General features: G+C 45.2%; 1 protein-coding gene across 1 annotated transcript; it reads left to right on the top strand.

The window, feature by feature from the left end:
• Positions 1 to 83: 83 nt before the first annotated feature.
• On the top strand, positions 84 to 25965 carry LOC120979760 (copine-9-like). Its single transcript, XM_040408716.1, has 7 exons — positions 84 to 123; positions 7591 to 7772; positions 8483 to 8610; positions 9523 to 9625; positions 13572 to 13629; positions 25248 to 25321; positions 25783 to 25965. The coding sequence occupies exons 2-7, from the start codon at positions 7623 to 7625 to the stop codon at positions 25963 to 25965; spliced, it is 696 nt and encodes a 231-aa protein (XP_040264650.1). The 5' UTR covers positions 84 to 123; positions 7591 to 7622.
• Positions 25966 to 27973: the final 2008 nt, after the last annotated feature.

The following is a 27973-nucleotide window of genomic DNA, read 5'->3' as shown; positions in this document are numbered from 1 at the left end:
CAGCCATCGCATCACACGTAGCGTATGAGTCAGGCGAAATATCTGCAATTACTTTTCCTGCTTTTTTTTTTCGTAGGACGCAATTAAACTTCACAGTAGCCATCGATTTTACAGCTTCGAACGGTGAGCAGAGAAGACTATTTTTTACCTCCCTCAACTTTCTTCCTTCATTCCAATTAATTGCTGGACTCTCACTGCTACCAAAATAACAAGTGTCTGTGGGGGGAGATTCGGGTGAATTAACGCAGCCACGCGGGTTGGCCGGCGGGGGCCAGCTCTGTGACTGGCTTTGCAGATGGCGTCAATTCACCTCCCCACTTAATGAGGCTGCTGAACGCCCGGTCCTTCAGCAGAAGAGCCAAACGGGTCTATTTGTGGAAGCTGCAGAGGAAAAGTCTGCAATGAAAGGTGCATTTAAATCCCCGGGGCCCACAGACTAGATGTTATTTTTGGCCCAGGTCACAAAATCCATCGCAGCAGGTATGGAAAAGAATGGAAGGACAGGTGGAATCTAATACCCTCACTTATATCACTGACTAGTGCTCCAAAAATTATGGGGCAATGTCTAGTTTTTGGATAACGTAAGAGCTATCACCTCCCATGGTATTTTAAAGGGGGGTTTTCTGGGAGTTCAGTACTGATGGCCTATCCTCAGAATAGATCATCAATATCTGATTAGTGAGCACCCCCAACAATCAGCTGTTTGAAAAGGCCACGGCTCTCTGGTGAGTGCCGCGGCCTCCTTATAGCCTAAAAAACACAGCGCCTTGCATTGTATAGTGGCTGTGCCTGGTATTGCAGCCCAGACCCGTTCACTTGAACAGGCCATGTGACCACAATGAATGTGACATCACTGGCCCATGGAGCTCCCTACTTCTTTAGAGGTGTCTGACCCTCACCAATCTGATATTGATGGCCTATCCTGAGAATAAGCCATCAGTATAGAAACTTCATGAAAACCCCTTTAAGGGAATCCATGCCCACCCTTGATTAGTCTCGTTCCTTTTGCTTTGGGTGATAAGAACCTGTGCAGGACTGCAATTTAGCAAAGAAGAAGGAGGGGAATTGGCCCAAGGGTCATGGACGGGTAAAAAAAAATCAAGCCCTTCTGTCCTGGATAGCAATACACAACACCATAATGGTTTTTGCCTTGAGGCCACGTCATCTTTGGATGCCCTAGGCAACATGACAGTTCCTCATTCCACAGGCAGATGCCTCAGGTAGCAGGAGAGGAATTGGCCCATGGGTCATGGATGGGTAAAAAAAATCAAGCCCTTCTGTCCTGGATAGCAATACACAACACCATAATGGTTTTTGCATTGAGGCCACGTCATCTATGGATGCCTCAGGCAACACGAGAGTCCCTCATTCCACAGGCAGATGCCTCAGGTAGCAGGACAGTCCCTAAATCCCACAGGAGGTTGCCACTTTGCAACACTCTACACAGGGTACCTGTTCCAGGCGGTTATGCTAGCATCAGACACTGTCTGCCCTCACTCCTGGCAGTCATCACTAGCCACAGGGCAGTCGCTTTGCTCAGGCCACAGCGAGTGTGATGGTGTACTCGTCAGGACCTCTACTGACAGTCCACAATACGCTCTGAGTATTAGGCATGGGCCCACCACGTTGCAGTCTCTGGAAGTGGCCCTCCACCACTTGCATTAGTGTAATGTACCGAACTGGTTGGCGAGGATCTCAACTGCGGAGGCGTTTTGCATTAACCAGTACACGGCCCAGAACGAGAGTGAGTATATTAGATCAGGTTCAGTGACGGATTCCCAGGCGGCTCTCTCAATCAGCTATACGGAGAGTTAGGGATCCAAACATCATACACCTGTTCCCTACGCTATATCAATTATTAACAGTGATATTCTATACCTTCTACAGGTGGATGCAGTGATACAATTGGTGTGGAGAGACAGTTGCACCGTCCTTAACTCTTGTTTAGTATGACACCCCCCCTCACTTGCAACAGCTGTAAGCAGACACAGGGTGCCGAAGTAATATTTACTCATATAAAGGAGATGATAGTCCAGCTACATTCAGTCAATGAGTTGACTGATACTTGCGGTTTAGGTGGTTTGTTAAGAAGGTCCCGATTGCCGGCGAGGTAGTGCTGTAAGCAATATGTGTCCCAGCAGGTTGTGGTTCAGCTCTGGTCTACGGAGGAGAGGCTTCCTTAGAAGCATACACGGCGTACACTCCAAATTAGTGGAACGCCGTGTATAGCTCCCTTGGCGCTTATATCGGGTTGCTGTGTTTGTGAGGGAGGAGCCGATGACGTCATCGCGCACGTTGCGCGATGACGTCATCGCGCACGTTGCGTTCCAGCCTGGAACGCAAACGCCGCTGTGAAGTTCGGAGCTGGTGCTGCGCTCCAGATGAAACAAACCGTCGATCCCTTACAGTACCCCCCTCCTAAGGGAACCCCTCCGGGGTACCCCAGAAGGGGAGGGGCGGCCGGGGAACCTGCGGTGGAACTCCTTCTGCAGTTTTGGAGCGTGGACAACGTCGGCCACCTCCCAGGAATCATCTTGAGGACCGTAACCCTTCCATCGTATAAGGTACTGAAGTCTCCCCCCCCTCTTTCTTGAATCCAACAGCTCCTCAACCTCGAACTCTTCCTCACCTTGGACTATGACCGAAGGTGACGGAGCAGGGTTCCTGTCTGGAAAAGGGTTAGGACGAACAGGCTTCAGCAGGGAAACATGAAAAGTGGGGTGTATCTGAAATCGAGGAGGTAGGATAAGCTTCATCGTGTTAGGGTTGATGACCTTCTCGATACGGAATGGTCCGATGAACTGTTTCCCCAATTTTTTAGAGGGAGTACCCAAGCGGAGGTTTTTGGTGGACAGCCAGACAGAGTCCCCCACTTGATAAGGGGGATTCGGCCTTCTGTGTCGATTATAATAAATTTTTTGTCGCTCTCTAGCTCGGATAAGATTTTCTTTAAGCTCCTTGAGGGTCTTCTGCAATGTGGAGATGTAATCTTCAGTAGCTGGCACGTTAGTAGGGATACTCATCGGAATGAGAGGAGAAGGGTGAAAACCGTAGTTCGAAAAGAATGGAGAATAAAGGGTGGAGGCACTTTTGGAGTTGTTATAGGAAAATTCCGCGAGAGGAAGCAGGCTTTCCCAGTCGTCTTGGAGATAAGAGCAGTGGCAGCGGAGGTACTGCTCGAGGCATTGGTTTACTCTCTCGGTTTGTCCGTTTGTCTGTGGGTGGTATGCAGTGGACATCCGATGGTCTATCTGGAGTTTCCCACATAGAGCCTTCCAAAACTTGGAGGTAAATTGTGAGCCCCTGTCCGATATCAGTTTTGTAGGTACACCATGTAGACGGACTATGTTTGTCACAAAAACCTCAGCAGTCTCCGTTGAGGATGGTAACTTCTTTAGAGCCACGAAATGAGCCATTTTTGTTAGTAGGTCAACAACAACAAGTACTGTATTATGACCATGTGAGGGGGGAAGATCAACAATAAAATCCATTGATACCCACTCCCAGGGTCTGGAGGGAATCGGGAGGTTCATTAGTAAACCGTAAGGTCGCTTACGGTCATGTTTGCAGGTGGCACAAATCTCGCATGAGGCGACGTACTCCTCAATTTCCTGTATCATGTTGGGCCACCAGTAGTATCTGCGGACTAAATCAACGGTTTTGGAGGTGCCCGGATGACCCGACATGGGAGTATCATGGTATAGTTGAATTACTTGTGTTGTAAGTTTTGGTGGTATGTATAGATGATTCTCCTTATAGTAGAACCCCTCATCATCCATGCGGAGTCCTGAGGGACGATCCTTTTCATTTAGGTTTAAGTTGTCCTTGAGTTTTTGTCGTAGAGTTACAGTAGCGATAATTTTTTCGGGTGGAATGACCCATGAAGGGAAATCTGCTCCTGGATGGGGTTCATTCAACCGAGAAAGCGCGTCTGCTTTTCCGTTTTTTGAGCCTGGTCTGTATGTGATTTGAAAATCGAACCGGTCGAAGAAAAAACTCCACCTTACTTGGCGAGAGGATAATGTCTTACCGGTTTTTAGGTATTGGAGGTTGCGGTGATCTGAGTATATAGTGATTGGGTGTTTCGAGCCTTCCAAGATATGTCTCCAATTTTCCAACGCGTTTTTTATTGCCAGAAGTTCCTTTTCCCCTATGGGGTAGTTGACCTCGGCCGGATTGAGTGTCCGGGAGAAAAACCCCACCGGGTGTAAGAGTGACATTAACGATGAGCGTTGAGATAAGACAGCTCCTACAGCATTTTGGGATGCATCCACTTCGAGGACGTACAAGTTGTTAGGGTCAGGTATGGTGAGGATGGGAGCGGACGTGAACCTGTGCTTCAGTAGTTGGAATGCTTCCTGAGCTTCTTGACTCCATTTGAATCTCGTATTGATGCTTGTAAGACTGGTAAGCGGTTTCGTAGTCGCAGAATAATTCTTGATGAATTTCCTATAAAAATTAGCGAACCCCAAAAACCTTTGAAGTGCCTTCCTGGAACTTGGAGTGGGCCAATTTTGTATACATTCAATCTTGGACTGGTCCATCTGAATCCCTTCGGGGGAGATGATATAACCCAAGAACGGTAAGGTGGTCGTTTCGATTACGCATTTCTCCAATTTTGCTTACAGGCAGTGGGCTCTCAAACGTGCTAATACCCAACGCACATGTCTTCTATGGTCTTGGATGTTATCTGAATATACCAATATGTCATCCAGATAGACAATGACACAAACATCCAGTAGATCACGAAAAATGTCATTTATGAAATTTTGGAATGTTGCAGGAGCATTGCATAGTCCGAACGGCATCACTTAGTACTCAAAAAGTCCATAGCGGGTGCGAAAGGCGGTCTTCCACTCGTCTCCTTTTCTGATCCTTATCAAGTTATAAGCTCCTCTAAGGTCCAGTTTGGTATAGACATTGGCAGTGCTGAGGCGTTCAATCAGTTCATTAATGAGAGGCAGTGGGTACCTGTTCTTTACCGTCACTTTATTTAGGGCCCTATAATCGATGATGGGACGGAGGCTGGAATCCTTGTTCCGAACAAAGAACATTCCCGACCCTGCGGGTGAAGTAGAGGGGCTAATGAACCCCTTTTTCAGGTTTTCCTCTAGATACTGTTTGAGATGGTCCAACTCAGGTTTCGCCAATGGGTAGATCCTCCCCGTGGGTATTTCACTTCCTGGAAGAAGGTCTATGGGACAGTCATATATCCTGTGAGGCGGCAGCGTCTCAGCATTCTTAGAGCTGAACACATCGGCGAAGTCCTGGTAGAGGTCTGGTATCTGGGTGCCCCCAACCAGTAATATGGGGTTTGTAGGATAGCAGGTCTCCTGGCAATACCCCGAATCTAACCCTACCTTCCCTTGGTCCCATAGAAGTGTTGGTCTATGAAGTTTTAACCATGGTAGACCTAGTATGATAGGGAATAAAGGGGAAGATATAATGTCAAAAGAGATGAATTCGGTGTGGTTGTTTACACACGTCACCATTACCGGTAGGGTTTGGGTTTGAACTGGGCCTGAGGCCGAAGTAGTGCCGTCAATAAAACTCACGGACATCGGGGAGTTCTTTTTAATCAATGGAATTTTATTTCGCTTAATCAACAGCGTATCGATAAAATTTCCGCAGGATCCTGTATCCACCATTGCGTCAACGGTAAGTCGACTTTGGTCCCACTGTAGAGTAAGAGAGGTGTATAAGTAACCCGGGGTTCTGAACTGGGGAACTACGATTTTACATAGAGAGTGTTGCTTACCTTCGGACTTCTTCCGTATTGCCGGGCAATCTTCTACCCCATGGCCTTCGGAAGAGCAATATAGGCAGAGATTCAAGTTGCGTCTTCTGGTTTTCTCTCTCTCTGTTAGAGGACCCCTAAGGGCACCTATCTCCATGTTTTCTTCAGGGGGGTGCATCTGGGTTGGTCTACTGGGAGGTACATATCCATAGCACCTCTCTACTCTACGTTCACGTAGGCGCCTGTCGAGGATGGTGGCACGTTGCATTAAATCATCGAGAGTGAGGGGCATGTCTCCTCTTGCCAATTCGTCCTTCAGTGCTTCGGAAAGGCCGAGACGGAACTGGTTTCTGAGACTAATATCGTTCCACTCAGTCTCCCGAGCCCACCGCGTATATTCAGCAATAAAGTCCTCAACAGGCCGTCTGCCTTGTTTTATGCTCCTGATGGCACATTCCGCCGTCTGCTGCTTGCTGTGGTCTTCATACAAGAGGGCCATGATTGTGAAAAATTGGTGGTAGTTGTCTAAGACGGGGTCCTGTCTCTCCAAGTAGGTATTTGCCCACCCTCTGGCCTCCCCCCTAAGGAAGGAGATCATTGTGAGGACCTTTATCCGGTCTGTAGGGTAAGTCCTAGGACGAAGTTCAAACATTAATTTGGAAGCGTTTATGAAATCACGGAACTGTTTACGATCCCCTGAGAATAGTTCCGGCGGACTGACCATTGGTTCGGGCGCCTCCCTTGGGGGGTTTGTGTTCTGTGCGACAAGGTCTCGCAATGTCTGGTTCTCAAGTTGCAGGTTCAGAACATCCTCTGAGAGGTTCTCAATCCTCTGTGAGAGGGTGACCATGTGTCTTGCTAACTCCGCTGGATCCATTTGGGTTCCACTAATATGTAATGTACCGAACTGGTTGGCGAGGATCTCAACTGCGGAGGCGTTTTGCATTAACCAGTACACGGCCCAGAACGAGAGTGAGTATATTAGATCAGGTTCAGTGACGGATTCCCAGGCGGCTCTCTCAATCAGCTATACGGAGAGTTAGGGATCCAAACATCATACACCTGTTCCCTACGCTATATCAATTATTAACAGTGATATTCTATACCTTCTACAGGTGGATGCAGTGATACAATTGGTGTGGAGAGACAGTTGCACCGTCCTTAACTCTTGTTTAGTATGACACCCCCCTCACTTGCAACAGCTGTAAGCAGACACAGGGTGCCGAAGTAATATTTACTCATATAAAGGAGATGATAGTCCAGCTACATTCAGTCAATGAATTGACTGATACTTGCGGTTTAGGTGGTTTGTTAAGAAGGTCCCGATTGCCGGCGAGGTAGTGCTGTAAGCAATATGTGTCCCAGCAGGTTGTGGTTCAGCTCTGGTCTACGGAGGAGAGGCTTCCTTAGAAGCATACACGGCGTACACTCCAAATTAGTGGAACGCCGTGTATAGCTCCCTTGGCGCTTATATCGGGTTGCTGTGTTTGTGAGGGAGGAGCCGATGACGTCATCGCGCACGTTGCGCGATGACGTCATCGCGCACGTTGCGTTCCAGCCTGGAACGCAAACGCCGCTGTGAAGTTCGGAGCTGGTGCTGCGCTCCAGATGAAACAAACCGTCGATCCCTTACAATTAGTCATTAGCGGTTTCCTCACCATCAGTGAGCATTCACTCAAGCAGCCCGCCTGTCAGTGGCAGCAGTCCAGGGCAGGTCCACGCCATTATACTGCAACATACTGCCATATCTAGGCCAATTTGCAGCTTAGGATAGAGAGAGGGCTAGGCAATAATACCATCAAAGGGATATTACCACTTCAGGTAAAGGTTATTTTGTTTTGTTGCATCCCCAGGTAACCCCTCACAGCCGACCTCCCTCCACTACATGAATCCCTACCAGCTGAACGCATACGGCATGGCATTGAAAGCTGTCGGAGAGATTATCCAGGACTATGACAGTGACAAATTCTTCCCAGCTTATGGCTTTGGTGCCAAGATCCCACCAGATGGCAAGATTTCCCATGAGTTCCCACTGGTTTGTAAATGTCTTGCGACATATTTTCTATAATTCATTGTCAGACAGGCAAAAAATAAACTACTATTTAGCATTTTTTTGTTTGTTTGTTTTTATTTTATCGTTTTGTTTTTCTGTAAGAAATACAATGTATCTTTTGTGTGTATTGCAATTGTTAATTTTATTTTATAATCATTTGATTATAATATACAAATTTTTATCATAAAATAATAAAGAAATAAATATTGGAAGCAATTAAAAACAAAACAAAAATCGCCTTAAATTATTATTTTTATGGTGCATGGTTCTTTACAGTAAGTTGTCCCTTAGCGTGAACAGGTCATCGGCCAGAGAAGGCGATAGAGTCCATAAGAGTTAAAACCCTTATGGACTCTACAAACCACATTTTAGTCCCATTGACGATTGCCTGGGTAACAATGACAGCAAATTCATCCTGGCATTGTCATCCTGCTTTTACATTTGACTTGAAATGACCATCAATTCAATAATTATTCATTTCTGATATTTTCTGTCTGAAAAAACAGACGTCTATACTGATAACTGTATGAGCAGCCTGCAGGAAAGAGAAGATACCAATATTCTTCATACATTAAAATTCCTTTAATCTGGCATCTAATGGTCCAGAGGTTCTTCTAGGTTTCATTAACGGAATGTTATACTTTCTTATTACATTGAACGCGTCTTTTAACACCACCCCACTTTGCTCTTAGAATGGCGACCTGGAAAATCCAAACTGCGTGGGGATTCAGGGCGTGCTGGAGGCGTACTTTAAAAGTCTGCGGACGGTTCAGCTTTACGGGCCAACCAATTTTGCGCCAGTTATTAATCAGGTTGCCAGGTAAGTAAATATTATATGTGTGATCTAAGGTTTCTGCAGTATTGAGGGCCCATGCATACCAGTCCTACACTGAACTCCGTGGTAATACAGTATGCAGTAAGCTCCTGAGCTCCCTCTAGTGGTGGCTGCAGGAAGACAGAATTTTATCATTTATTAGGTAGATTATTTGGAGCTATGTCTCAGAAAATGGAGCTGTAAACAAAACAAAGATGAATCAAAAAATAATAAGCGCATAAAATTGCAATTTAATGTATTGATATCACTAAGGGCTCGAACACTGGAATCCCAATTCTTTGCTAGATCAAAGGAAGTGAATGAGAGCTTCATTGCAGTCAGTGATGAACCTGACAAGGAGCACCATGCCCAGGAGAGTACCATGACCCATTGAGTTTCATAGTGTTTGAGCCCCAGAAAGGCAGGTTTGAATAGTGCAATGTATTATTGATGAAAAGGTCGCGTGTACCATATATCCCAGCATGTCATAATTAGGTTGTCGCCATAAGAAGGAGGACAATAGGTCGTTGTTCTCCTCTCCCTAATCACATTTCTCCAACTTGCTGACCCTATCCACTTGACTATTGGAATTTTGTATAGTCGTCCGGCAGTATCATTCAAACCTTAGAATAAGCGAACCTTATAACAGGGGAAACAAAGGCTATTGTCATGCTTGTAGATTTAAGGGTGTTACAATGTGACCATTATCTACAATGACTTTTATTCCTTTAGTATTTATTCAATCTGCTGTTATGCTGCATGTTTGCAGTTATACATAGAGGGCTGGGTGCTTTTTGGATTTTTTTTATATATATATATATATATATATATATATATACTGTATATACACAGTAGTAGTCACATGTGCGACAGTCTGCTGGATAGGAGAATTTATCCTTTATCTATGCTCTTCCAAAGTGCCGCAGGTCAAGTGACGGATGGATCTCAGTATTATGTCCTCCTGATCATCACCGACGGAGTCATCTCTGATATGGCACAGACCAAAGAGGCCGTTGTCAATGTAAGTACAGTTGTATTTACTATTATTGCAGACCACTTTAGGCAAAACTGATATACGGATCCTCAGGGGTGGGACATGACACAAGGACTCCCTCTTTAGTGTTCTTTGTCATGCTTCGCCACCTTAGGCCCTGCACTAGGCACTACTCAATGGCCTAGCTTTTCTATTGTGTTTGGGACTTGACAAAATGCGGAGTAGTTGGGGAAAACAGTCACATCTATTGTTTTAGACAGGTTTTTACACTCACTCGACATGGAGGTGAGGCTTAGCTGAAAAAGTAAGCCAACCAAAAGTTAGCTCTCTGGATGCACCGATAAATCTGGTGGATTTTTACACTGCCTGGTCCAAGCTTACCCTGTGTAACTAATAGTAAATCTGGGCCACAATCTCAGCTCTGCCCAGGGTGTTCCTTGAGCCCTAGATCCATTATTGTTCACCATACTGGCATAATTGTCCTATTTTACTTCCTTGGCATTACACAGTTATGTCAGTAGTGGCATAAAAAGTAACCACGGGGCTCCATAGCAAAACCTGGAACATACCACCATAATCGCCAAAGTGGAAAAGGCCCTTTCCAGCGCAAGACCCTACTGGTAGGCATGTTGCATGTGCCCTTGGAAGGTCAGTTAAGATACCTTTTCTGCTGCGGGCACATAGAAATCGCAGAGTCTTCCTCTATGATAGTTAGTCTGTTAAAGGGTATGTCCATTTTTGCAACCAGTTTTATTGCTCCAGTGCCTCAACTCACTGCACATGCACAGGATGCCACCAGAGACAAGAAGACATATCTAAAATAAAACATGAAGCGACTTTGCATATAGCCTTGGTAAAAAAAAAAATCTCCTTCCACTTCATATCAGCAGCTCCTATGCAGACCTATCTGTCTCCATGGTAACAGACTGCAAACAAACTCTGCATGTAGTCTGATCTCACAGTCATACTCCCTTCCATCTGTCCATTGCTTCTTGCTTACCTACCAAATGTATGTCTTTTCTTGCATTCCCTAGAATGGAGTTGCAATACCGGGTACAGCCAACAGACAAGAGTGGCGGGGTTGCTAGAAAAAAAAGAGACCCTTTTTATATTACAGCACATAAATATCACATTATTATGTGTTTAAGCACTTACATATCCTGCCTTTCAGGAACAGGTAGTCAAGTGGCTTCATTACAAGGCTATGTTGTGATAAGGAATACAAGGCCCAGGATAAGGGAGTAAAGTCCTCTATAACAGAGGGCAGGGGGCAGCAGGTAGCGCTCATCGGAGAGAAATTAGGAGAGAGGAGGAATAACACCATATTTCCTCTGGGCCATGTAGGAGGGAGCGAAGAATGGCAATTAGTATCTGAAAACCGGCGCACACAATACAAGCCTCCCAGTAGGCTAGGAAATGAAAAAAATCCTTTCTCGCCGCCGATGAAAATCTGACTTAATGAAGAGTTGACATTAATTCCAATTAAAATGGAGGAAGGTTAATAATAATCCTGTAGAGGGAGAGAGGGGAGGCTTTGTAGAAGAGCGAGGCTCTGTGTTCCCGAGCAAAAGCCTACAAAGAAGATATTACGAGAAGGGAGAAGCTTGCCGACTGTACTCGCGGTTTGTCTGCTCCATGCAGCGCGGCATCAAGGGGATCCGTCATAAAAGGCCTCGTTATTCTCGTCAGTGGACCATAAGAACTTCAGGGTTTCCTAATTATGGCCTGGGGCTTTGACTTCGTCTTTTTTTTTTTTACTTATTAGCTGAAAATTGCCTTTTTTTTTCTTAAAGGGAACCTGTCACTAGCTCTCAGATCCCTAAACCACCACCCCTGGCTCATACTAAACGTGTCCCTGTCTATATTATCAGTAACCGCCTAATGTAAACAGTCACGGTGCCCATGCCCTAAACATGCCCACTCTAGCTTGATTGAAATCCCTGAGGCCGGGATACTGTACATCATCTTAAGCCAGCTGCACCATGGCCTGACGCATGCGCAGTGTACAGACGAGGTCGAGGCCAGTACACCTCATCTCACTGCATATGCACAGGATGCCACCGGAGGCAAGATGACATATCTCCCTGCCTCGGGGACGTCAGTCAAACTAAAATACCAGTAACAGTATGGCTATCACTCTACATTGAGATGTATGGGGAAGGGGGGGGGGGGCATCAGAAACAACCAAATTCGAGTGGTAGGAGTGCAGTGGTGGGAGCTCAGTGGTAAGAGAACAGAGATAGGAGCATAGTGGTAGGAGCGCAGAGATGGGAGCATAGTGGCAGAAGAGCAGAGGTGGGAGAGCATAGATAGGAGTGGAGTGGTAGGAGCTCAGAGATACTGTAGGAGCATAGTGGTAGGAGCACAGTACTAGGCACATAGTGGCAGAAGAGCAGAGGTGGGAGAGCATAGATGGGAGTGCAGTGGTAGGAGCACAGAGGTAGGAGCTCAGTGGTAGGAGCTCAGTGATAGGAGCGCAGTGATAGGAGTGCAGTGATAGGAGCACAGTGATAGGAGCATAGTGGTAGGAGCGCTGTACTAGGCACATAGTGGCAGAAGAGCAGAGGTGGGAGAGCATAGATGGGAGTGCAGTGGTAGGAGCGCAGTGGTAGGAGCGCAGTGGTAGGAGCGCAGTGATAGGAGCGCAGTGGTAGGAGCGCAGTGATAGAAGCGCAGTGATAGGAGCGCAGTGGTAGGAGCGCAGTGGTAGGAGTGCAGTGGTAGGAGCGCAGTGATAGGAGCGCAGTGGTAGGAGCGCAGTGATAGGAGCTCAGTGGTAGGAGCGCAGTGGTAGGAGCTCAGTGGTAGGAGCGCAGTGGTAGGAGCGCAGTGGTAGGAGCCCAGTGATGGGAGCGTAGTGATAGGAACACAGTAGTAGGAACACAGTAGTAGGAGCGCAGTGATAGGAGCGCAGTGATAGGAGCGCAGTGGTAGGAGCGCAGTGGTAGGAGCACAGTGATAGGAGCGCAGTGGTAGGAGCACAGTGGTAGGAGCACAGTGGTAGGAGCGCAGTGGTAGGAGCGCAGTGGTAGGAGCACAGTGGTAGGAGCGCAGTGATAGGAGCGCAGTGGTAGGAGCGCAGTGGTAGGAGCGCAGTGGTAGGAGCGCAGTGATGGGAGCGTAGTGATAGGAACACAGTAGTAGGAACACAGTAGTAGGAGCGCAGTGATAGGAGCGCAGTGGTAGGAGCGCAGTGGTAGGAGCGCAGTGGTAGGAGCGCAGTGATAGGAGCGCAGTGGTAGGAGCGCAGTGGTAGGAGCGCAGTGGTAGGAGCGCAGTGGTAGGAGCGCAGTGATAGGAGCGCAGTGGTAGGAGCGCAGTGGTAGGAGCACAGTAGTAGGAGCGCAGTGATAGGAGCGCAGTGATAGGAGCGCAGTGATAGGAGCGCAGTGGCAGGAGCGCAGTGGCAGGAGCGCAGTGGTAGGAGCGCAGTGGTAGGAGCGCAGTGGTAGGAGCGCAGTGATAGGAACGCAGTGATAGGAGCGCAGTGGTAGGAGCGCAGTGGTAGGAGCGCAGTGGTAGGAGCGCAGTGATAGGAGTGCAGTGGTAAGAGCGCAGTGATAGGAGCGCAGTGGTAGGAGCGCAGTAATAGGAGCTCAGTGGTAGGAGCGCAGAGATGGGAGTGTAGTGATAGGAGCGCAGTGGTAGGAGCGCAGTGATAAGAGCGCAGTGGTAGGAGCGCAGTGGAAAGGGCCCAGTTGTAAGAGCACAGTAGTAGGAGTGCAGAGGTGGAAGAGCAGTGTTAAGAGCGCAGAGGTGGGAGCACAGAGGAGCACAGTGGTAGGAGAACAGAGGTGGGATTGCAGAGTTGGAAGCTTAGTGGTAGTAGAGCACTGAAGTGGGAGCACAGTGGTAACAGCGCAGTGGTGGGAGCACAGTGGTAACAGCGCAGTGGTAGGAGCTCAGAGGTGGGAGTATAGTGATATTTACTATGACCTCAATTCTCTTTTAAACCTTCTACTTTTTTTTCTAGGCGTCATCATTACCATTGTCCATTATTATAGTAGGAGTCGGCCCCGCAGAGTTCGATGGTAAGTTACCTATTTTACCATTTTATATTGCCTGCAGTAGTCAGCATCATTGACTCACCAACATTTGCATGGCCAAAATTGGACAGCCCTACCCTGGGATTGCCCAAGAATGTCCCACACTTTTTGGGCATGTCTTGCATAAACCACCCAACTGCTCCTTTTTCATCCAGGTCCAGGGATTGTCCCAGCAAACTTGTGACTGTTGGCTTGCATGCTATCACACATCACCTGGTGTCCTCTTATGGGACAGAGAGGCCACTGGACTTTTAATTGCTCCAGTGCCAACCAACCAGCATACACCACAGGCACCGCTTATCTCAAGGGGAAGCAGTGGAGTCAGACACGTATATATATGATCCCCTGATAGCACAGTGTCATGGAGGCTTGGGGTTGTCACCTGCTGGGGGCGTTATCAGCCTTTATTCAAGTGCTGCAAAAATTCTTCATTTAGAAGTCTGAAGGATTTCAGAAAGGAGATTTCTAACCATTCCACTTACATGGAGGGCTCCTTAAAGAATTTCTTTCAGATTAGATGGTGGTGAGAGGAGATGTTACATTTCCTTATATTTCCTTTCTGCTTTGAAAATGGAAAAAAAGATAAAGATGGCGTTCTTTAAGTGACAGATAAAGTGTAATAAAAGCGGATCGGCAAATATATCACATTCACGGTGCAAAGAAGATTTACAGACATCATGGTACGGGGCGATTAATCTTCCAAGGGCATCGGAGGCGTTTCTACAAGTCATTTCCTATCAGAATGAGATTCTAAGTGCAACGTTTTAACATCAAAATGAAAGGGGCAACTTTAACCTCATTTGTCAGCTCTGCCGGAGTGTGTCAGCGAGCCTCATGGCTACCGGTTATTGCTGGCCTACAGCAAGAGCAAGGGCAGAGAGGCAGGGGGAGAGGAAGACACATTTAAAGTAATAGCAGCGGGATATAAAAGGATTGTTCTAGGAGACAGTGAGCAATGGAGAAGTCAGTAAGCAGCGCCGTTCCAGCCATGGAGTCACCACGTGGTGCTAGGGTCTACTGCCCAAATGTCCCTGCACCAAACACCACTTACCACTTCCCTCCCATCCCATCATGGGTGTAGTTAAAAGGAACCTTTCATGTGGATATTTGATTATAATCTAACTAATTATATACAATCATTAACTACTAAAAAAGTACCTTAGATGTATTCACTTACTGGTGTGACAGATGGTTACCTCATAATATACACACAAAGATGCCACATGCTAATGAGCTGATTTGAGTCCAGCGTGATGTCATTGAGTCCAGCGTTTTTTTAATTCAGAGCTATAGCCACTCCCCTGCCCACCTGCTGCTGATTCATATGGAAAATAACTGTCAATCAGCAGCAGGTGGGCGGGGAGAGTCAGGAGCTCATAAATATTCAGGACTCATTATTATGAGCTGGAGCTTTTCAATACAAGATGTTGGCAGATTGACTGGGTCAATTAAAGAAAGTGACCCAGGATTTTGCTAAGAGAATTAGTCACTTATTTATGTTGCCCTTAGTTAGGACACCATAAAACTGGTGACAGGTTCCCTTTAAAGGCTCATGGGCCCTGGTGCAAGAGTTCAGCTTGGGCCCCCCTTCCCTCAGTGGTTTGTGGCCAGGAGCCACATAGCCTTCATGCTGCCCCTGAGGCAAAAAATAACCCCCCCCCCCCCACCTCGCCTTTGCCAAATTCTTGACCTAACCCCTTCCTTCCAGCCAGAGGTGTAACTTGACCAGCATGCACTTTCTATAATACCAGTGTCTTCTTATGCGGCACAAGGGTCTTTGCCCCCCCCCCCCTCCCCCGGTAGCGACTGCCACCTTTGCACCCCCTATAGCTACGCCCCTGCCTCTTGTCCATCCAGTGCTTTGGGGTCTTCAATACTACAGATCTGGGGGGTATAGCTGTTAGTGGTGGTGCAGTGGATTGAGATAAGAACCAGAAGGAGGTACGAGGCATTTTGGTTTTGTTGAATTTTCTAATGTTCCTATTTATAATAATAAGTAGATACTGCAAGGAGGTATTTTAAATGAACAGTAGGACAGTATTATATAGGATCGGTATGCAAGTATTATACAGGCACTTTATGGCGGTATAATGTAGGTACTTTATGCCACTATTATATAGACATGGTAATATTAAATAGACATTGCATGGTAGTATTACATAGATAATGTACGGCAATAGAATATAGACACTGTATGGCATTATAATAAATACACTGCATAGTAATATATAGGCACTCTGAGGTAATTTAATATATTTACTGTGCAGTACTATATAGGCATTGTATGGTAGTATTAAATTAAGACTGCATAGCAATAGTATATAGACAATGTATGGTAGTATGCTATATGTAACATATGGCAATATTATTATATCGTCACTGTATGGTAGTATTAAGTAGATACTACAAGCAGTATTATATGGATACTGTATGGTAGTGTTATATCAATACTGTGTGGCAGTATTACAATGGCACTGTCTGGTGCTATTATAATAGGTATTGTACCAGCGATGGACTGGCCATCGGGAGTACCGGGAGAATCCCGGTGGGCCGATCGAATTATGGGCCGGCCAGGGCCGCCATCAGGGGGGTAAAGCTCCAGTAACAGCAGGCAGTGTGGGGGCGGCGCTCACTCACTGACGTCACACGCCTGCTCCTCCCACTAGGCGGCGCAGGCGCGTGACGTCAGTGAGTGAGCGCTGCCGCACGCACTTGTTACTGGAGGCTGGAGGCGGGAGCTGAATGTATGTAAGGTACTGTAGTAAAGAGATGAGATGAGCTCATGAGCGCTGTGTTAAAATTAAAGTTACTGTCTGCAGCCTGCTGCAGCCGGATACCGATTTATTAATGTATACTACTGTGAGTGGCGGGGAGGGGGATCTATGGATGACGGCACTGTTATAGGGAGGGGGATCCGTGGATGGCACTGTTATGGGGGGGGGTCTGTCATGTGGAGGACACTTATGGGGGGGGGGGTCTGTGGATGACACTTATGGGGGGGATCTGTGGATGGCACCATTATGGAGGGGGATCTGTGGATGACACTGTTATGGAGGGGGATCTGTGGATGACACTTATGGAGGGGATCTGTGGATAGCACCATTATGGAGGGGGATCTGTGGATGACACTGTTATGGAGGGGGATCTGTGGATGGCACCGTTATGGAAGGGGATCTGTGGATGGCACCGTTATGGAGGGGGATCTGTGGATGGCACCGTTATGGGGAATCTGTGGATGATACATACCGTATATAACATCTTATGCTATATGTTTTTACTTATGTTTTTTTTTTAGTGTGTTTGGGAAAAATAAAGTGGGCCGGTCTGGCTGAAGTCCAGGGCCACTTTATTGTCCCAGTCCATCCCTGTATTGTACTGTAGTCTAGTACTATATAGGCACTGTATGGTAGTATTAAATATAGACTATATGTCAGTATTATATAAACACTGTAAGGCAGTATTACACTGCGTGCAGAATTATTAGGCAAATGAGTATTTTGACCACATCATGCTCTTTATGCATGTTGTCTTACTCCAAGCTGTATAGGCTCGAAAGCCTACTACCAATTAAGCATATTAGGTGATGTGCATCTCTGTAATGAGAAGAGGTGTGGTCTAATGACATCAACACCCTATATTAGGTGTGCATAATTATTAGGCAACTTCCTTTCCTTTGGCAAAATGGGTCAAAAGAAGGACTTGACAGGCTCAGAAAAGTCAAAAATAGTGAGATATCTTGCAGAGGGATGCAGCACTCTTAAAATTGCAAAGCTTCTGAAGCGTGATCATCGAACAATCAAGCGTTTCATTCAAAATAGTCAACAGGGTCACAAGAAGCGTGTGGAAAAACCAAGGCGCAAAATAACTGCCCATGAACTGAGAAAAGTCAAGCGTGCAGCTGCCAAGATGCCACTTGCCACCAGTTTGGCCATATTTCAGAGCTGCAACATCACTGGAGTGCCCAAAAGCACAAGGTGTGCAATACTCAGAGTCATGGCCAAGGTAAGAAAGGCTGAAAGACGACCACCACTGAACAAGACACACAAGCTGAAACGTCAAGACTGGGCCAAGAAATATCTCAAGATTGATTTTTCTAAGGTTTTATGGACTGATGAAATGAGAGTGAGTCTTGATGGGCCAGATGGATGGGCCCGTGGCTGGATTGGTAAAGGGCAGAGAGCTCCAGTCCGACTCAGACGCCAGCAAGGTGGAGGTGGAGTACTGGTTTGGGCTGGTATCATCAAAGATGAGCTTGTGGGGCCTTTTCGGGTTGAGGATGGAGTCAAGCTCAACTGCCAGTCCTACTGCCAGTTTCTGGAAGACACCTTCTTCAAGCAGTGGTACAGGAAGAAGTCTGCATCCTTCAAGAAAAACATGATTTTCATGCAGGACAATGCTCCATCACACGCGTCCAAGTACTCCACAGCGTGGCTGGAAAGAAAGGGTATAAAAGAAGAAAATCTAATGACATGGCCTCCTTGTTCACCTGATCTGAACCCCATTGAGAACCTGTGGTCCATCATCAAATGTGAGATTTACAAGGAGGGAAAACAGTACACCTCTCTGAACAGTGTCTGGGAGGCTGTGGTTGCTGCTGCACGCAATGTTGATGGTGAACAGATCAAAACACTGACAGAATCCATGGATGGCAGGCTTTTGAGTGTCCTTGCAAAGAAAGGTGGCTATATTGGTCACTGATTTGTTTTTGTTTTGTTTTTGAATGTCAGAAATGTATATTTGTGAATGTTGAGATGTTATATTGGTTTCACTGGTAAAAATAAATAATTGAAATGGGTATATATTAGTTTTTTGTTAAGTTGCCTAATAATTATGCACAGTAATAGTCACCTGCACACACAGATATCCCCCTAAAATAGCTAAAACTAAAAACAAACTAAAAACTACTTCCAAAAATATTCAGCTTTGATATTAATGAGTTTTTTGGGTTCATTGAGAACATGGTTGTTGTTCAATAATAAAATTAATCCTCAAAAATACAACTTGCCTAATAATTCTGCACTCACTGTATATGGGCATTGTCTGGTAGTATTATATATGCACTCTGTGACAGCATTATAAATGCACTTTACTATAGTACTATATAGGCACTGTATGGTAGTAATAAATACAGGTGAAACTCGAAAAAATTAGAATATCGTGCAAAGTTCATTTATTTCAGTAATGCAACTTAAAAGGTGAAACTAAGATATGAGACTCATTACAGGCAAAGCGAGATATTTCAAGCCTTTATTTGGTATAATTTGGATGATTACGGCTTACAGCTTATGAAAACCCCAAAGTCTCAGTTTTGAGGTCCCCTTTGCTCAGGGGGTATGGATTAATTAGCTGACTAGAGGGCGACACTTTGAGCCTAGAATATTGAACCTTTTCACAAAATTCAAATTTTAAGCTGCATTAATACAATTCCTTTTAATTTGCATTAGGCTACATGCACACGACCGTGCAGTTTTTTTGCGGTCTGCAAACCGCGGATCCGCAAAAAACGAAAGCCGCCCGTGTGCCTTCCGCAATTTGCAGAACGGAACGAGCGGCCCATTGCAGACATGACTATTCTTGTCCGCATCATGGACAAGAATAGGACATGCTATATTTTTTTGGCGGGGCCACGGAACGGAGCAAAGGATGCGGACAGCACACGGAGTGCTCTCCGCATCTTTTGCGGCCCTATTGAAGTGAATGGTTCCGCACTGGAGCCGCAAAAACTGCCGCTCGGATGCGGACCCGAACAACGGTCGTGTGCATGAGGCCTTGACTTTTGCACAATATTCAAATTTTTCGAGTTTCACCTGTAGATACTATAAGGCAGTATAATACGGGCACTGTATTATAAAGGCACTGCACTGTAGTACTAAATTGCTATTGTATGGCAGTATTATATTAACTTCGTAAGGCAGTAGTATATGGCCACTATATGAAACTTAGCATTGTATGGCGCTACTAGACTGCCTGTCATTTTCACCTTATGTATGTAATACACATTACATCACTATTATTTGGACAGTCTGAAAGGGTTTTTCCACCTGCACTATTGTGCCAATCATCTCATCCCCGTGAGTCCGGCTTCTCTAACCGCCAGTGTTTAGCTATTATTACCAGGAGATGTAGTATTATATAATGCTTACGTAAAACATGGTGGTCATGTAGACAGGGAGCAAGAACCCTGCTCTAGGATTCCCTTTTAGTGGCAATTCAAATTAATACTAGAAGGGAGAGACCCCGAATATGCTGCTCCCGGTGGTCTCCACAGACCTTGATATGGTCCTGGATGTGAAAATAACTTCGCCTTCTAATACGCTAGAAATCTGAATCTTTTCCCATCAGAGCAAACCTCCTCCCCAGACATTAGAACGTGTGTGTGGATATTCCATGCGAATTCTTATCTCCAAAAGCAACGTAGATGCAGGAAAGTCACATCATTTATCTCTGAACTGAATTAGCGGCCTCAGAACTGCACATCCAGCGTCGGGCACTGACCCAGATTCAGGCCGTTCACTCACAAATTAGTAGGTAAATAACATATCACTGATCCTGACGTGATTCTAGAACTGGACTAACCATGAATTACCGCTAAAATATTTAAGGAAAATTACAGGGCTTGAAAGGTTGTGAAAGAAGAGGTGGTGGAGCGTGCAAATATACGGGTACAAGTATACATCCCGAAAAGCCTGCCAATGTGAACTGCTTCCAAGAGCTGCATCTGTCATATAGAAAAAGTGTGCTTTTAGATAGATAATATACAATACGATAGATAGATATGAGATAGATAGATAGATAGATAGATAGATAGATAATAGATAGATATGAGATAGATAGATAGATAGGAGATAGATAGATAGATAGATAGATAGAAGATAAATGGATTGATAGATAGATAGATAGATAGATAGATAGATAGATAGATAGATAGATAGATAGAGATAGATAGATAGATAGATAGATAGATAGATGATAGATAGATAGATATGAGATAGATAGATAGATAGATAGATATGTGATAGATAGATAGATAGATAGATGATAGATAGATAGATAGATAGATAGATAGATAGATAGATAGATAGATAGATAGATAGAGAGTTATGAGATAGATAGATAGATAGATATATATGAGATAGATAGATAGATAGATAGATAGATAGATAGATAGATAGGAGATAGATAGATAGATAGATAGATAGATAGACAGATAGATAGATAGGAGATAGATAGATAGATAGATAGATAGATAGATAGATAGAAGATAAATGGATTGATAGATAGATAGATAGATAGATAGATAGATAGATATGAGATAGATAGATAGACAGATAGATAGATAGATAGATAGAAGATAAATGGATTGATAGATAGATATGAGATAGATAGATAGATAGATAGATAGATAGATAGATAGGAGATAGATAGATAGATATGAGATAGATAATAGATAGATATGAGATAGATAGATAGATAGATAGATAGATGATAGATATGAGATAGATAGATAGATAGATAGATAGATAGATAGATAGATAGATAGATAGATGATAGATATGAGATAGATAGATAGATAGATATGAGATAGATAGATAGATAGATATGAGATAGATAGATAGATAGATAGATATGAGATAGATAGATAGATGATAGATATGAGATAGATAGATATAAGATAGATAGATAGATATGAGATAGATAGATAGATAGATAGATAGATAGATATGAGATAGATAGATAGATAGATAGATAGATAGATAGATATGAGATAGATATATAGTAGATAGGAGATATATAGATCAATAGACAAATATTCAATAAACTGATTAACAAAAAAATAGAAATGTCTGATACATAATTGCCATGCAGTTATGTATCAGGGTCTTGCCACAAAAGGGTGTAAAAGTGCTTCCCCCGTTGCCCTATAAAAAGGCTCTCAGAGGCCACTTTTGGGTGGTGCACTCCTTGGTGAGAGATCTTGACTACTAGACATGCCTCTACGAAGCACTTGAAGACATTTGGCTCAGTTGACAGACTTTGAGAGGGGCACATCATTGGACTGAGAGAAGCAGGATGGTTGTTTCAATTAATTGCCCACCATCTAGGCTGTTCAGACCTCGCTGTTAGGGTCCATTCACACGTCCGCAATTTCGTTCCGCATTTTGCGGAACGGAATTGCGGACCCATTCATTTCTATGGGACCTGGAATTGCGGATCCGCACTTCCGGGTCCGCAATTCCGATCCCGAAAAATATAGAACATGTCCTATTCTTGTCCGCAATTGCGGACAAGAAAAAGCATTTTCTATTAAGTGCCGGCGATGTGTGGACCGCAAAATGCGGAACGAACATCGCCGATGTCAGTGTTTTGCGGATCCACACACACGGACGTGTGAATGTAGCCTTAGGAGGAGTTGGGAGCAGTGGTTGGGTGAGGACACACACGGCGAACAGGCTGTGGACGGCCCAGACAGATGTCCACTATAGAGGATCGTTGATCCGACGACAAGCATGAGCAGCCCCCACAGTTTGGTTGTCCACCATCCACACGTAGGCGACTCCTTCATTACACAACCCTGTCTCTGTCCGGACCATTTTCAGGCGCTTAGCAGAAGGAAGTTTGGTGTCATGGTGTGCATCTTGTGTCCTGTCATTGGCAGCCAGCCACATCACCTTCGTTTGCAGTGTTGTCGCGAACGAAACCTAGACGGCTGCGGACTGGAACCGTATCGTCTTTAGCGATAAATCAAGGTTCTGTTTGGGATCCGATGGCGCTCAGGTTCCAGTATGGAGACCTCCTGGTGAGCGCTTTAATCCTGCCCTTACTATGGAGCCATACACTGCCCCAACTGCTGGAGTGATGATCTGGGGAGCCATCGCATATGACCAGGAACCTGCGTGCCTCCATGCCCTACCGTATCTCATCTTGTATCCAGGCCAGAGGAGGCCCAACAGTAGAGTTATGACTATCCTGATGTCTTGGTGCTCCATTCATGAACCAGGAAGCTTAGTATGAACAGTTCACCTGCAGTGCATAGGAATGTAAGAGCTGCCTCCATGTACTCCTATACAACAGGCTTCCTCATTATGGAGTCTTGTACGGCAGCAATCATTCCTGTATTTACTTCAAGCTCCTTCATGCATAAAATAATTAAACAAAAAGCACAATATATGATGCTGATGATACGTTCCAGCGCGGTCGGCGCATGAGAAGCGGCTGACTCATCTGTTTCCTCGGTTCATTGTTCCCATAGGAGAAGGAACGTTTACATTATTGAAACGTTGCGTCCGCCAATGCTCGGGACCGCGCTGGTGTCACATCATGTGTCTTCATCACACTGCATTATGTATGTACATGGCAGTATGAGTGCCCCCCTCCCTGCAGCCCGCTCGCTCTCTGCGCTGGTGCAATATTAATATCACTTCTGCCTTTATTATGAAGAAAAGGCTTTATTAAGGCATTAGCTATCCTTACAATGCCCTAGTGGGAGGGTAAGACCGGCAGGGGCAAACACAGGGGGTTCCAAGTGTCTTGGTGGACACAACAGAAGCAGCAAAACTCCCCTGAATATATGGACTTTCCACAAATTTCTACATAAACGGCATCAAACGTGTTCACATTGGTTTCAATTAGTGATTAGTTATTCCTATCATACTCCTGGTGGTCTAGGGTGGTGTAGCGGTTGATCGCTAATAGTCCTGGTGGAAGAAGGTGTATTATATTATTACACTTTGTGGTTATGGGTTAATTTCTTATTTCCCTTGAGGTTTAGAGGTTAACCATTTATCCTAATTATACTATTATATATTATTGTTATTACTTTATAGTGGTGGTGGTCTCGGGCACGGAAGTGTACCTATAATTCAATTTTATTTAATAATGTTATAATGGTCTGGGCTCTGCTTTCTGATAAAGAGATCTGAACATCTAAATCTCCTCGTTGCCTTCACGCACATATTAATGTAACTGATAAAATATTATATTTCTGCAGCTGCCACTAGGGGGAGCTCTGCAGTAATTTATTTACAGCGCTGAATAACCTCAATTATAAATCCCCCTAGTGGTGAAAGAGAGATAGACAGTCTAACTGCTTAAAGGGAAGTTTTCAGGCAGTAGGAGTGTGGCCCTGACTAGGGTCACATAGCTTACTTTGAAATGTCATGGAGATGTCTTAAAGGGGTTGTCTACTTTACACATAACACTGCCATACACAGTGGCCGCATACCTGCCCAATTCCTGCTGTGTATTCACCTCAGACCCAGATGCTTATAGATCCACTAGTGCCCACAGCACCTCTTGCAAGAGGCTGCTTACCACACCAGGCCGCCACTCCACTGGCAGTAATGGGAAGCCCACTGCCTAGGTGTCCTCCACAGTGGCGCAGCAAATGGCCTGGCAGCCCACCCAAATTGACATATCAGCAGCCTCCTTACCAATAACAAAGTTTGATATGTAAGCTCTGCTATATGCTCATTACACACAGCTCTGCTACATGCCCATTAAACACACAGCTCTGCTACATGGTCATTACACACAGTAAAATGGCGTCTATGACACTTGTAATGGCGTTATTTCAACCTCTAACCCCTTCACTTGGTCAGGTATTGTATGGTAGTATTTTGACACAAGTGGCGGTATTATTTTGGCACTGAATGGCAGTATTGTGTGGGAATTATATGAAAGTATTCCGTGGCCGCTATGTGGTAGTATTGTCACAAACTTACCTGTCCGGGATTTAGCGCTGTGGTCTCTGGCTTTGGCGCGGTTGCACTGGCAGCAGATCTCCCTCTGTGAAGAGAAAACCTATAGCGCAGCCACCAGACGCCTAACTATAAATTTCACATGTACAATTTATTTTCCTTTTTTAGTTAGTATTAACGGAGGTGCAGAGGAGTAACTTTCTTAAAGGGCCACTACACCCAAATTACTAACATCCGGAACAATATCCAAATAGACAGGGCGCTGTATACACTGCTGGAGTATATAGACATTATAGCAGTAGCATATAGAGATTATTTCTTGTATGTGGCCATCAGGAAATGGAGGGTCACCACCGAGCCCTGGGGACACCAGTTGGGTATTGGTGGTATACAGGTTACCAGTTGGCTTACCATTAGCTGTGTGGGTCTATAGTCATAGATCAGCTATAGGCCCTATGTATTAAAACGGAAGCCATTCGTTGGCCAAGACGATGTCCGTTGGTCCGACCACTGACCATAGTACTGGTTGGATCCAATAATTTGAACAATTTCCACAAATTGACTCAAACTTTTTTGATAGTACTGTATCCAGAACTGCTATGCTTTAAAGCCAACCTGTGGGTCCAGTTGCCCACTTTCATTTTAAGAGAGCACTGCCCCTTTAAGGTAACAGCTTTTTAATAGGAGCCCCAGAGCTACGGTATCTGTATACAGTAAATACTTTAGGGCACTGGGCCTCAACCTGCCTCATACCCTAATAGCCAGTGATGAGGCAGATCTTCCTGGATCTGCCTCATCACTGGCTATTAGGGTATGTGGGCATTAATGTGGGCATTAGGAGTCCGGCTCTTGGAAGAAGGTTTACTTTGATCTGGTAGTAAAACTCATGTGTCTTGTTGTCCACAGCAATGGAAGAACTGGATGGAGATGAGGTCCGCGTTTCCTCCAGAGGCCGATTGGCAGAAAGAGACATAGTGCAGGTGAAGTATTAAAGGATATGTAGACTTTTGCAAACATTTTATTGCCCTAAGCATCTAAATGAAGCAGCGAATGCTAGGCGACTGAAAACATCGGGCTGTTGTGTGTATTCAGCTCAAAGGCAGACTTATGTGTCTCCATGGTAACAGACTACAAACAGGGTGTAGTCTTATTCTGCATGTGTTACTCCACTTCTTCTAACCCCCCCATCCTTATTGCTACAGAAAAAAGGGCAAGGGAATGTAATAACAGACTACCCAGGGCTTCTTTGTAGTAGTCTGTTACCATGGAAACATAGAAGTTGTCATATGAGTTGTCAACCATGTTCTTTCTTTTTTTGGGGGGGGGGGGGGGGGCCCTAAAGGATTGAAACCCGTATAAAAAAAAAACTTGATATGCTCCATCTTCCAAATCCTCACCCGACCTCTTCCCTTGCTGACTGTACATTTTCTTCCCTCTACAGTTTGTGCCATTTCGCGACTACGTGGACCGTTCCGGAAACCAAATTCTCAGCATGGCCCGGCTTGCCAAGGATGTTTTAGCCGAGATCCCAGAGCAGTTCCTCTCCTACATGAAATCTCGTGAGATCAAGCCCCGTCCACTGCCGCCTTCCGCGCCCATTCAGAACCTGCCCACGCACATCTGAGCACCAACCATGCTGTTCCATTCCATACAGAATGGGGGCGCCCCACTACCATCTAAAAAAAAAAAAAAAAAAGACAGGGTAAAGCTTTGAACTCCCATTCTCCTTTTCCCTTGGCCCAGCATCTACTTAGTTATTGGGACATGGCTGCTAATCGCATCTCTCATAAACTAGCTGCACCCTGATCTTTCAGGGGTTATGCAATACGTTCTGGAGTATCTGACCCCGGCTATTACCACGGGTTCTGCAATAGATAAGATTGGACTGAGTGGGCAGGGCTTTCTACTGGTCCAGCCAAGATGAAGGACAGAAGTGATGGATGCGCAGTTGTGGGGGGGGGGGGGGGGGGATCCGCTGATTTTTGCACTTTGAGGGTACGCAGTGCTAGCTGGGTGATGCTGTACAGTATTTAACAACTTTTTTTTTTTCAGACTTAAACGTATGCAGAATATGTACATTTGTGCTTTCAGAGGAATTGTATACTGTAGTCCTCATCTGTCTCCAGATATCTACAAATAAACCTTTAAACTAAATGGTGTTTTGCTGCTGAAGTCCAAAATTAACACAAGGTTTGTCACTCAGCTTTCCCAGGTTCCTGAACAGCCATTTGTACCTATGACACCGGCTGACCTGTTACATGTGCACTTGGCAGCTGAAGGCATCTGTGTTGGTCCCATGTTCCTATGTGCCCGCATTGCTGAGATAAATGATGTTTTAATATATGCAAATGAGCCTCTAGGAGCAACGGGGGTGTTACCATTACACCTAGAGGATCTGCTCTCTCTGCAACTGCCATGCCCCCGTTGCTCCTAGAGGCTCATTTGCATATATTAAAACATCATTTATCTCAGCAATGCGGACACATATGAACATGGGACCAACACAGATGCCTTCAGCTGCCAAGCGCACATGTAACAGGTCGGCCATTGTCAAAGGTACAAATCTGCTGGCAGATGCCCTTTAATTAGTATGAGCCTACAGTTTTTTTTATATACAGCTCCAATGCAGGTCTATGCATCTCCATGGTTACAGACTACAGGCTATGGGGGAGATTTTGTCACGGTACGGTGTGGGTGGTAAACTCCACACCGAACACAGGAGGGAAGGGAAAAGGTACTATGCCTGGAAACTAGGGAAGGGGGAAAGGTCACCATCTAGAGAATCCCTAAACCGAGCCTTGACTCGATGGTAGGAATGTTCATACGCAGGAACCTAGAACCCTATCTGACCCTAAAGTGCCCTAGAAATAGTGTCAGGACAAAAGATGACCTGTTCCTTCCCAGCTGACGGAGCAGGAGACTCCCTCAAGCCTAATATCAAAAGATAGGGGAATACAACAAACAAGAAATAGGAAAAAGGCACTTATCTCTGAAGTACGCTGACGAGCAGGAACTCACTGGAGAACCAACTCCAGCACTTCCACAACCAGAAAGGAGCTATTAACCGCATAGCATGATGGGTGAGACCAGACTAAATAGAGGAGTTGTAATGACCACATAAGCGACACCTGAGACAAGAGGTGTGGTCATAACCAGCAACAACACAGAAAGAAGTGAAACCAAAGAGGCTGTCAGATCACATCAGCCAGTCTCTTAGATCTTCTGACCCCTGTCACGGGAGAGACTGTGACAGATTTCTTTCCCATATGCCAGAAAACTGGAGTAAAAAAGTAGCAAATCCCAGGTTTGTGACTTTTGAAATGGCACTTGCGCAAGAATGTTTGCGTTGGGAAATTCCGGTCTTCTTAAATCTCCCCCTATGTATTACTCTATCCCATCCTCCCCCTCTTTTGGCTCAGGATCAAACTTCATGGGGTTTGCTTGTATTCTGTAACCATGGAGAGACATACTGTAGCTCTACACGGAGCTGTCTACGCAGAATAGTAAGATATTTTTAATCAAGACTATTTGCTATTAAGTTTCTAGTTACCATCTTATGACTCTCTAACAGTGATGAGCGGCAATATTTGAATTTGCGATATTTCGCGAATATTTGGGCGAATATTCGTCAT

This window comes from Bufo bufo, chromosome 9 (genome assembly GCF_905171765.1).
Source record: "Bufo bufo chromosome 9, aBufBuf1.1, whole genome shotgun sequence".
Lineage (NCBI taxonomy): Eukaryota > Metazoa > Chordata > Amphibia > Anura > Bufonidae > Bufo > Bufo bufo.
Note: the sequence above shows the minus strand (reverse complement) of the source record. Positions and strands in the feature narration are given on the sequence as shown.